Genomic DNA, 12,423 nt, shown 5'->3' with positions numbered 1-12,423 from the left:
TCTACTGTTGGGCATTTGATCTAAGGTGCCTCCCTTTGAGTCCTGAGAGTCTCTCACCTATCATGTCTCTTGTGCATTTTAGAAGGTCCACTCAACCTCTTTTCTCCCTTGGTTGCCTATTTTCATTCTTTCTCTTGACCCTCAGGGCTTCAGTCCTTTTCCCTCACCCAATACCAGATCAGGTTCCAGTCTCCCTACTATCTGACGACTTTCCTTCCCAGGTCCCTCCCTGCATCCTCTCTTGTGATTGCTTTATTCTCCCTCCCCAGTGGGACTGAGATATCCTCACTTGGGACATTCAGCTTGCTGAACTTTGTGAGTTCTGTGGACTGTATCTTGGGCATTCTGCAATTTTTTTGTCTTTTTTTTTTACTAATGACCATTCATTTGTGAGTACATACCATATACCAAGCATGTCCTTTTAGGTCTAATCTACCCCACTTAATATGATATTTTCTAGTTCCATCCATTTGCCTGCAAAACTCAGGATGTCCTCGTTCTTAATAGCTGAGTAGTATTCCATTGTGTAAATCAACCATATTTTCTGTATCCATTCTTCTGTTGTGGTACTTCTGGGTTGTTCCCAGCTTTTGGCTATCACAAATAAGGCCACTATGAACATAGTGGAACTCTTGCCCCTGTGACATGGTGGGGCACCTTTTGGGTATATTCCCAAGAGTGGTATTACTGGGTCTTCAGGTTGATATACTTCAAACATTCTGAGGATCCTCCAGATTGATTTTCAGAGTGGTTGTACCAGTTTTCACTATCACCAGAAGTGGGGGAATTTTGCCCTTTCTCCACATCTTCACCAACGTGTCTTGTCATCTGAGGTTTTGATCTTAGCCATTCTGACTGGTGTAAGGTGGAATTCCAGGGTTGTTTCCACTTGCATTTCTTTGATCACTAAGGACTTTGAACATTTCTTTAGGTGCTTCTCAGCCATTGAAGATTACTCAGTTGTGAAATCTTGGTTTAGTTCTATAACCCATTTTTTTGATTGGGTTGTTTGGGATTTTGGTGGTTAGCTTCTTAAGTTCTTTATATATTTTGGATATTAGCCCTCTATTGGATGTGGGGTTAGTGAAGATTATTTCCCAATCTGTAGGTTGCTGACTTTTCTTATTGACTATGACCTTTGACTTACAGAAGCTTTCCAGTTTCATGAGGTCCCATTTATCAATTCTTGATCTTAGAGAATGAGCAATTAGAGTTCTGTTTAGGAAATTTCCCCCTGTGCCAATGAGTTCAAGGCTTTTTTGCACTTTCTCTTCCATTAGATTCAGTTTATCTGATTTTGTGCTGAGGTCCTTGATCCACTTGGACTTGAGCTTTGTGCATTGTGACAAATATGGGTCATTTTCATTTTTCTACATACAGACAGCCAGTTAGACCAGAACCATTTATTGAAGATGCTTTCTTTTTTGTCCATTTTATATTCTTGGTGTCTTTGTCAAAGATCAAGTGTCTGTAAGTATGGCTTTTATTTCTGGGTCTTCAATTCTATCCCATTGATCAATGTGTTTGTACCAAAACCACGCAGTTTTTGTCACTATTTCTCTGTAGGAAAGCTTGAGGTCAGGAATGGTGATTTCCCCAGCCATTCTTCTATTGGCAAGAATTGATTTTTCTATCCTGGGTTTTTTTGCCTTTCCAGATGAATTCGAGAATTGCTCCTTCCATGTCTTTGAAAATTTTATTGGGATTTTGATGGAGACTGCATTGAATCTGTAAATTGCCTTTGGTAGGATCACTATTTTTGCTATATTAATTCTGGCAATCCATGACCATGGGAGATCTTCTGAGATCTTCAGTTTCTTTCTTGAGAGACTTGAAGTTATTGACATATAGGTCTTTCACTTGTTGGGTTAGAGTTATGCCAAGATATTTTATATTATTTGTGGCTATTGTGAAGTGTGTCATTTCCCTAGTTTCTTTCTCAGCCTGTTTATCATTTGTATAAAGGAAGGCTATTGATTTCTTTGAGTTATTTTTATTTACAGCCACTTTGCTGAAGTTGTTTATCAACTGGAGAAGTTCTCTGGTAGAATTTTTGGAGTCACTTATATATACTATCATTTCATCTGCAAATAGTGATACCTTTATTTCTTTGACAATTTGTTCTCCCTTAATGTCTTTTTGTTGTCTTATTATTCTAGCTAGTACTTCGACTACTTTATTGAATAGATATGGGGAGAGTGAGCTTCCTTGTCCCGAAATTTAGTGAGATTGTTTCATGTATGTCTCCATTTACTTTGATATTGGCTGTTGGTTTGCAGTAAATTGCTTTTATTACGTTTAGGTATGGGCCTTGAATTCCTAATCTCTCCAATACTTTTAACATGAAGGGTTGTTGTATTTTGTCAAATGCATTCTGAGCATCTACTGAGGTGATCATGTAGTTTTTTTCTTTGAATTTGTTTATATAGTGGATTACATTCATGTATTTTCATATATTGAACCAAACTTGCATCCCTGGGGTAAAGCCTACTTGATTGTGGTAAATGATGGTTTAGATGTGTTCTTGGATTCCGATTGCAAGAATTTTATTGAGTATTTCTGCATTGATATTTATAAGTGAGTTTGATCTGAAGTACTCTTTTTTGGTTGGGTCCTTGTGTGGTTTAGGTATCAGAGTAATTGTGGCTTCATAGAACAAGTTAGGTCGTGTTTCATCTGTTTCTATTTTATGGAATAGGTTAAGGAATATTGATATCAGGTCTTCTTTGAAGGTCTGGTAGAATTCTGCACTATAACCATCTGGCCCTGGGCTTTTTTTGTTGTTGTTGTTGGTTTTTAATAACTTCTTCTATATCCTTGTGCAATTTGTGCCTATTTAGATGGTTTGCCTCCTCTTGATTTAACTTTTGTATGTGGTATCTGTCTAGATAACCATCTATTTCATCTAGGTTTTCTAGTTCTGTTGAATATAGGCTTTTTTAGTAGGATCTGATTTTTTTTTGAATTTCCTCATTTTCTGTTGTTTTGTCTCCCTTTTCATTTCTGATTCTTTTAATTTAAATACTGCCTCTTGGCCTTTCAGTTAGTTTGGGTAGGGATTTATCTGTCTTGTTGATTCTGTCAAAGAACCAGCTTTTAGCTTTGTTGACTCTTTGTATTTTTATGCTTGTTTCTATTTGGTTGATTTTGGCCATGACCTGCCTACTCCTCTTGGGTGAGTTTGCTTCTTTTACTTCTAGAGCTCTCAGCTGTGGTAGTAAGTTGTTAGTCTTAAGACCTCTCCAGTTTCTTCGCCAGGGCACTTTGTACTTTGAATTTTCCTCTTAGCACTGCTTTCATTGTGTCCCATAAATTTGGGTATAATATTTCAAGATTTTCACTAATTCTTAAAAGTTTTTCTTTCTTTATTTCTACCTTGATCAATTTATCATTGAGTAGAGAGTTGTTCATTTTTCAAGTATATGTGGGCTTTCTGTTGTTTTTGATGTTATTGAAGACCAGCATTAGGCCATGGTGATCTGATAAGATGCATGGGATTATTTTAATCTTGTATCTTTTGCGGCCTGTTTTGAGACCAACTATAGGGTCGATTTTGGAGAAGTTACCTTGACATGCTAAGAAGGTGTATTTTTTGTTTTAGGGTGAAATGTTCTGTAGATATCTGTTAAATCCATCTGGTTTATAACCTCTATTAGTTTCATTGTGTCTCTGTTTAGTTTCTGTTTCAATGTCCTGTCCATGGTGAGAGTGGAGTCCTGAAGTCTCCCACTATTATTGTGTGGGCTTCAGTGTGTGTTTTGAACTGTACTAAAGTTTCTTTTATGAACGTAGGTACTATTGCATTTGGGGCATAGATATTCAGAATTGAGACTTTCTCTTGGTGGGTTTTCCCCTTGATGAATGTGAAGTGTCCTTCATCATCATGCTTGATATCTTTTGGTTGAAAGTCTATTTTCTTGGATATTAGGATGTCAACTCCAGCTTGTTTCCTGGAACCATTTGCTTGGAAGACCTTTTCCCATCCTTTTACTCTGAGATACTGTCTGGTTTTGTTCTTGAGATGTGTTTCTTGTATGCAACAAAATACTGGTTCTTGTTTGCATAACTAGTCTGTCAGTTTATGTCTTTTTATAGATGAGTTTAGTCTATTAATATTGAGAGATACTAAAGAAAGATGACTGTTTGTTTCTGATATGTTCATTTTTGATAAAGTCAGATTATGTAAACTTTTAAATTGGATTACCTTTTTGTTCTTAATTTTCTTTAGAACAGGTACTATTTTGTCTATTAATTTTGAAACAAAGAATATGTGGCATGCATTTTCTCTCCTTTAGAGTTTGTCTCTTTATTCCAGTGGATATTTTGTTTCTTGTACAGATGCCTCTTGGTTTTTTTTTTTTTTTAATGATCTCATTTATCCACATTGCTTCTGTTTTTTTGTACCTTTGAGGTCACAGACAAAAAATATTATGATTGCTGACATTGATATAGTGTATCCTCTATGTTCCATCTTAGTAGATAGAGTTTATGATACTAGTTTACATTTTAATCAACTGTGAGTTTACGTTTTCTACAGAGTGAAAGACAAGGGTGAATTTATTGTTTTTTTGCAAATAGACATTTATTTACTGAAAAACCTGTCTCTTCTTCAGTGTATAATTTTTGATCATTCATCAAAAATCAGCTTGCTATAGATGACTGAATCTACAGAGTTCTATCTTTGGTTTACTGTATTCTGTATTTTGTCTGGGTCATGCTTCTTTGTCTACTGAGGCTCTACAATGTTCTTGATATCAGGTATACTTACACTTCCAGCTGTGTTGTATTACAGTTTATTTCAGCTTATTGGTATATTATTTCTACATTAAAAATTTCAATATTATTTTTGAATAGTTCTTAAATTGTATCACTGGTGTTTTACTTAAGGTTGCATTGACTATTTAAATCAGATTTTGTTTTCCAGAGATAATCCTTTATATCATTTTTATTTATGATATTTTCTTTTCTGTGTGTTTCTACTTCAATTTCCTTAGTAGTGTTTTACAATTTTCACTATAGAAGTTCTTATTTCCAAGGTTAAACACATTTCTGGGCATTTTCTTGATAGCTGCTTTGATTGTGAGTGCTTTCATTTCTTTCTTTCTCAGCATGATCTATGCAAATGTTATCATGTTTTATAGTTTGATCTTATACATATCAAATTTTGTGCATTAAGGTATCAATTGTAATACTGTTTTATTATTGACTTTAAGTTTATCTGTACATGAAAGCATAGACTTTTAACAGTGACAATTGACCCTGTGCTTTGCTATTATGTACCTCTAATCTAATCCAAACATTGCACTATGGACTAAAATATAATTACAGGATTGTAAATAATGCAGAAACAAAATTAACAGCAATAACTAAAAATTCCATGAAAGAAATTGAATTAACAGTATTTGTCTCAATAAATAGTTTGGTAAATTAGCAGATATATAATGATAATTCATGAAATGGCTATGTCCATGTGTGGAATATTTAGTGCAATAATCTATAAATGCAATGCAATGATATCACATGGCATTTATAGTTTAAAGACTGAAAAATTCCCCATTTGAATCCAAGTAAACCACAATTATAGACAATTTAATAATTCATTATCTGTGTGAATATATATGTATAGTACAAGAATTATTTGCTACATGATATAAACAATGTATGCAACAATAAGTATCAGAATTCCTGTATTCCATTATGTACACAGATTTGTTTTCAGTTTCACAAAATTCTTTAGGTAACATAAAATATTTAATGCTGACCTTGGAATATACATAGAACATAGAAGAATAAATGCATTTTATATAATTTTTAGGTAATGTAAAACATAAAATTAAAGTGTATAGTTTAGGTAATATAAAGGCAAAAATGTTTCTCCTATGAATTAGTCTGTAGGCAGTAGAGTAGATTACTGATGGTTACCTAAATATAGGAAGTTAATACTTAGAATAAATAGGGAATTCTTAGGTAATCAAAACAAACCATAAGGAAATATAATTGAATAGCACACACAAACACACACATTGAACACCTAAATTATATGGAGAAATACACAGCTTGGTGTTTATTGGCATGTATGTAGATGTTCATATATGTTCATGTTCAAATGGAAATATGCACACCTACATGTGCTATCTAGCTGACTTTAAATGTGCTTCTTCAGGAGCTATCTTCTTTTATTTTATTTTTTGAAACACGCCAGCCTGGAACTTGTGTAGGCTAAACAAGCTTGCTAATAGGCCTCAGGACCATCGCTCGTCCCCATCTCTCAGCACTGATATTATGAGTGTGTACCTCTCTGTCTGGCATTTTAAAAATATGTGTTATGGGGGAAGAGTTCAGATCTTTGAGAAAAGCAAGCATTTTACCAACTGAGGCATCTCTCTATCCACCAAACTGCAGATTTATTTGAAACCATAGAAACATAAAACAAATACTACCTTGTGTTATGTCTGTATCAGAAAATTTAGAAGCCTACAAATGTTAGCAATGATGATCAAATATTTCTAACTGTGTGGTCTGTGCTATTGCTGTGTGACAAAACTCACTAGCCTAATATAAGACTGTCTTACTTATAAGTGCAAAATTTAGATGACCTTTATCCTCTTGAGCTTCACGTGAGGTGACTAAAGTGTTCACAGAGTGAAGGATGGAGTAGTGGTTTCCTTGCTCTCATATTAGCGTCACTAATGGCTAGGTTTCTGAATACTCAGATGTAGTCTGCTTGCAACTGAATCGACTTCCTATGCTTAGTGACTTAATAATGAAATAGTACACTTCTGCAAGGGCCTGTGAAACTTTGAATATCATTCTGATGAAGCTTAGAGTAAATTTTCTTCATTAGGAAACTGGGTTCTCTGATACTGAAGTGTTATTATAAAGCGATACAACCTGAAGAAAATTCTAAACCAAATTATGAAATAAATTACTCATAAACCTCGTATCTCAAAGTCCTCCCAAGGATACAGAATTCTAAAGCTAGTTTGCTACAGGAAGTCGAGAGTACAAGCATACAAATTTTCAATGTAATCATGTTTGTGATATTTGTGAGTTTAAAACGATATAAATATTTATTCCTATTGGAACCAAGAAATACAGTGAAATCACATGGTGCCAAATTAGACAGTACTCACCAGTTGAAAAAGTAAATGCTTAAATATGAATGTATTTATATAAGACTCAGAAATACATTCAACAAGCTACCCGATCCACAGGTAAAAGCTATATTTTCGGTAAAGAGAAACCAAACTACTAGTCTCGTATGGAATGTGTCTCCTTGGGAATTATATAGTTTTTCATCATTTCAATAATTAGATTTAGAGTATAGAAAGACAGCTCTGCATGTGATGAAGTAAAATCATTGTGATATGATCTGCTCTGTTTCAGTGTCTACTGAGGAACCCACTTCTGATGACCCAGATATTCTGCAAAGTCACAGAGTCTTTGACTTTTAAGACAACTTTACTTTTTTTGCCCGAATATTTACAAACTCGGTTTTTAATGGTACCTTCACGTTCCGTTAGCATCACAGGTAGATTTTTCTTCTTAGTGGGTTTATTTCAAAATTTTCACAAGGTGCATATTTAAGTGTGATATATACTTAAGAAATATGTCATGTAAGCAGAAGCCAGAAAGTATAGTGTACTTGAGTGTCATTTGTTAAAACTATGTAAAGAGGAACATTGTCAACACCACATAAATAATTTAATACGTAAAATTTCACACTGCTCTTTATAAAGCTCATTATCTTCCTGACACCTCATCTACATTCTTGCTCATATCCTCTCCCCTCCTGTTTAAGAAACAACTGTTCTCAAGCCAAAATCTATCCTTCTTTTAGCTGCTTTTATACTTTTCTTCTTTTACTCAGTGTACGAGTATTCTTCTTGTACTTCTTGAGTACTCTGTACTCAGTGTTTTTCTTAAATATGCACATTGACTACTGATTCTTCTATTACCTTCACCAGAAACTGTATGTTTCAGATTCAGATTGGTTTGAACTTAATGCATTGTAATTATGCTGTGCTATTTTTTTCTTAACTGCCAAAACTTAGTAGGAATTTATAATACTAATAAGCCCTTATAAAAAGATATGCAATCCAGGTATTTTATTTACAAGCCATATGCCTAGATTGGGCAGATCTAGGGCTAAAATAACTTATTCCCCACATGAGGAGAGCAACAATCCCAATCAACCAGAGCTCCCAGAGTCTAAACCACCAGCCTAGGAGCACATAGGGAGGGACCCATGGCTGTAGCTGTATATGTAGGGGAGGATGGCCTTGTAGGGCATAGGTGGGAGCAGAGATCCTTGGAACCAAGAAAGTTGGACACCGAGTGTGGGGGAATTCAAGGGTGGGGAGGTGGGAGTGGGGAGTAGATGGGGGCACATCCTCATAGAAGCAGGAGGAGGGGGGATGGGATAGGGGTTTCTGGGGTGGGAGGAAATGGGGTAAGGGAATAACATCTGAAATGTAAATAAAATATCCAATAAATTTTTTTTTTTAAAAAAGACTCTTGCTACTTGCTATTTCTCCTGGCCATGCAGTTCTGATCCATGACTGCTTCTTCCTCCTCTGTCTTCCTCTCCTCCCCCCTCTCTCTTTTCAATCCCTTCTTTCAAACATCTAGTCCCACCTTTCTCTACCCACTACCCAATATCAGCTTCTAGCCTTTTATTAAATTAAGGAGAAGGTTCACATGGCATTAATTGAGTACTTTAGGATCTGCTGATCAGAGGCAATCATATCTTCTGGAACCTGTTTAGGATTAGATAATAATAAAGTTCAGACCAACCTACTACACCAGAGAGAAACCACTGTTTATGTACATATAACTGTTCACCTATAATTATACTAAAAGATATAAAATTGTATTTAATCTTAATTCTAGTAAACAATGTCATAATGCCTATGTCTATGGTTATTCTTTTGTTCATAGTTGTAAAAGGTATTCTATGTTTTGACACTAAAGAGCATTTACTATTTTATAGACTATCATTCTTAAAAGTGTATTGAGAATTTGGATTTCTGAGAGATATTGTAAATGGAGTACTTAAAGGTTCTAGAATTAAACAAAAATTGACTAACATAATAGTTGATTTTGGGCTATAAAAGCCAAGCAGTCATGTTACAGTGGTTAATGTAAAGAGTTAAAGAATAAAAGAGTATTTACATTAATCTTTCTATAAACACAAGGTCAGGAAGATAAGAAAGAGTGAATATAAAGTATTTATATAATACATACAAAGCAAAACAAAACAAAAACTAAAGCCAAATATTAGTGAGTGCAGAAGCCTTGATCATTAGCAGATTATTGAGTAGACTTTTCTTTTCACCATTCATTTCCTATGTTAATATATTGATCTCTTCATGTGCTCTGATCCATCAGCCTCAAAATAAGAGATGTACTAACAATTGCATGTTCTACTCTGGCATATAAGGATGAATGTTGAGCCAGTTTTGGTATCTACAGCAGTGATGTAAACTTCTGTCCATCTACAAATGAGTCTATCAGTTTGAAGAGTTTCAGGGTTCTGTGCCAAAGCTTTGGTTTTTTCAAGCATCCTATAGTAAGTTAGTATTGCCTTTTGTCATTAGGCTGTGGTTCTAGGAGAGCTCCTCAGAAACCTCCTAAAGGAGACTTTCTCCATTATTTAGAGGGTTGGATCCATAAAATCACCAATTACAAGGGTCTGTAGCTCAAGTTATCTGACAGGTGACACCTCAAGATAGACTCCTAAAAGAAACTTAGTGATACCTTAAGGTAGATTTTTAGCAGAAAATACCCTCTCCCACTCCAGTATCTAAGAGCTGCCAATCACTCTATGGCTAGGGCATGGATTTTTTTGTCCAACTCATATTTCCATGTTAAAACACTGTCTCTTTGTGGTTAGCCACTGTGCTGACTTCTTACAATCTTTCTGATTCCTCTTCTGCAGTGATCCCCTGAGCCTTATGAATGGGGCCTGCTGTGCCTATGCTCGACACAGAACTGAGCATTCTTCAGTTTCTGTCTCTGGATCTTGACCATTGTGGACCAATGTGTTAGTCACAATCTACTGTAGATAGAAAATTCTTCAGTGATTGTTATGAGATGTATTAAACTGTGGTATAATAATAAAACATTAAAACTCAGTTTAATAGCATATCCATCCAGTTAAATAACGTAATAGTTTCTTCCATAGGGACTCTGATATGTTCAGCCACATGGGCACACCTTGCCGAGCATTATCTGGTTTTCAGGATTAACATCTGGGTGTACCTGATGATTACTTTTTCCTTCAGTAGCATGCATATCACCTTCTCTATTACAAAAGATAGTCAGTCAGCACCAGCTTGATTTCTCTATGTTTGATTGATCAAGTCTGTGATGTTTTCCACATCAGGAATGTTCTGCCTATACTGGAGAGTGTCCAAGAAAAATGACAATCTGATGTTTCTGGTGGTGGTGGTTTGAAGCCTCATTTCAGCAATTCTAAAAGACATAGCCCATTTTCCTGAGGCACAGTTCCCACAAAGTGATATGAAAAGGGGCTAGGTGACATTTGTACTCACAGTGAGTTGTAACAAGGAGAACTGAAATTCAAACTTTGTATAATGGACATGAGTCATGCTTGTCCTTTACTTCAAAGGAAAACATTCTTAACACTAGTCAACATTTTTGCATTACCATGTGGATCCCAGAGATTGGTGGCTTGCATCTTTACTTGTACTTTGATAGCACTAAAGTGGTATTCTTCTCTCTAGCTTGATTTAAGGTATTGGTAAAGATTTTAACTAATTTTGTTTGTTGAAATGTGTAAGATGCAGCCAAGACTGATTGTGAATTTGAATTTTGTCTGTATATGAAGCTGATTTACAGTCTTCCTCTCCTGGCTTTTAGGTGTGGCCTGTTTTACCCAGTTTTATTGGTTTTGATTCACCTTATCAAGCTTTTCATTTTTAATCTTTGTATTATGTTTACAGTCTCTATCGAGTTCTCCTTAATTTTAAATTAAATCGATCAACTTACTCTGTGGTGATTTGAATAGGAATAGCCCCTATAGGGTCATGTGTTTGAATGCTTAGCCCCTAGACGTGGCACTTTTAGGAGATTTGACCTTGATCAGAAGGCATGGCTTTGCTGGAGGAAGTGTGTCACTGATTGGCAGAGTTTGGGGTCTTAGAAGCACAAGTTAGGCCTATAGTCACTTTCATATCTGCTGCCTGAAGATTCAGATGTAGAACCCTCAGCTCCTTTTCCAGCACCTTGTCTGCCTGGGTGCTGCCATATTTCCTTCCTTGATCATAATGAACTCTGACACTATAAGCCATTTCCAGTTAAATATTTTCGTTTAAAAGAGGTTTCCATGGTCATGTTTTTTCTGCGCAGCACTAGAAACCCTAAGACACAGTCATACTGTTCATGTGTTATATGTTGCTGCTTTCCCCCATTTTTTTTCACATTGAGGTTTCCACATGAGTTCCCATGGACAACTCTTTACTTGTATAGGGTAGTCTTCATGACATGTTGAATTCTTCCGCCAGTGTGACATGGAATAATGAGCATCTTACATAAGGTTGTTTTTATTGTCAAAAGTACTCTCTAACACAAAATATGGGACTTTTGTTTGTGGTCACAATTATCCAACACAGATTACCATGTCAAGAACAGAGTATATCAGCATTTCTGGAAATCTTGAAAGAATGGGCAAACTCTGGCATTTCAAGCAGGCATCCTCAGTTGTAATATGCATGCTCAGTGGTGACCCCTACTGGCATGATAGCACTATTAGGAATTGCAGATCTCTAAAGATATTATGGTGGTTTTTAAATTTGTTCTGAAAGGTCTATGGAGTGACTGAAGGTATATTATCATGAAGATTAACATTTAGAATCATAAGTTTTACTGTGTGACACTGACACATCATCACCAGACTTATCATTCACATGCAGTCTGCCCTGCTGCAGCCTTGAATACAGTAGAACAGAGATGTAGGTGTGGTCTCCCCTATGTTATGTTTTCCTCTTGATTGCTACTGTGTTAATATTTATCCTGGAAATATAACCTCAGCCCCACCTCCCCATCCATACTGGTGAATAGATGGTATTATATACCTGCCCGTTTTCACTAAGTAAAAGTTCCCACTAGGTTCAAACTGGCCTGTGCTGTGATTTAAACTAAATTAATTCTTCAGTAAATTTAGCTCAGGGACACAACAGTTCATTATACACTGTTCCCTGGGGTTTATCCCCAGTTCATTTGGAACAGAGGAGAGAGAAAGGTAGAAATGATTTTTAAAATAATATAGAGAAATCAAAAAGGTAATTGAATGGCTGGATGTCACTCAATGAAGGAACCATTAGCCTAAGACACATAAAAATTCCCAGCAATTAAAAAAATATTAGAAAGATAAAAATAGAAATAAAATGAAGAGGGAAA

At 35.6% G+C, this 12,423-nt stretch overlaps 1 protein-coding gene across 1 annotated transcript in view; it reads left to right on the top strand.

Moving 5' to 3' along the window:
- The window catches only part of LOC114638523 (solute carrier organic anion transporter family member 6A1-like), an 89,093-nt gene that overhangs the window by 34,206 nt on the left and 42,464 nt on the right, over positions 1 to 12,423 (top strand). The window contains exon 7 of the mRNA XM_028787039.1: positions 7,387 to 7,531. Coding sequence (XP_028642872.1) covers positions 7,387 to 7,531 — 145 coding nt within the window. The remainder of the gene's footprint in view (positions 1 to 7,386; positions 7,532 to 12,423) is intronic.

The sequence above is a fragment of the Grammomys surdaster genome, unplaced genomic scaffold, assembly GCF_004785775.1.
Source record: "Grammomys surdaster isolate TR1022 unplaced genomic scaffold, NIH_TR_1.0 125604, whole genome shotgun sequence".
NCBI classification, from domain to species: Eukaryota; Metazoa; Chordata; class Mammalia; order Rodentia; family Muridae; genus Grammomys; species Grammomys surdaster.
Note: the sequence above shows the minus strand (reverse complement) of the source record. Positions and strands in the feature narration are given on the sequence as shown.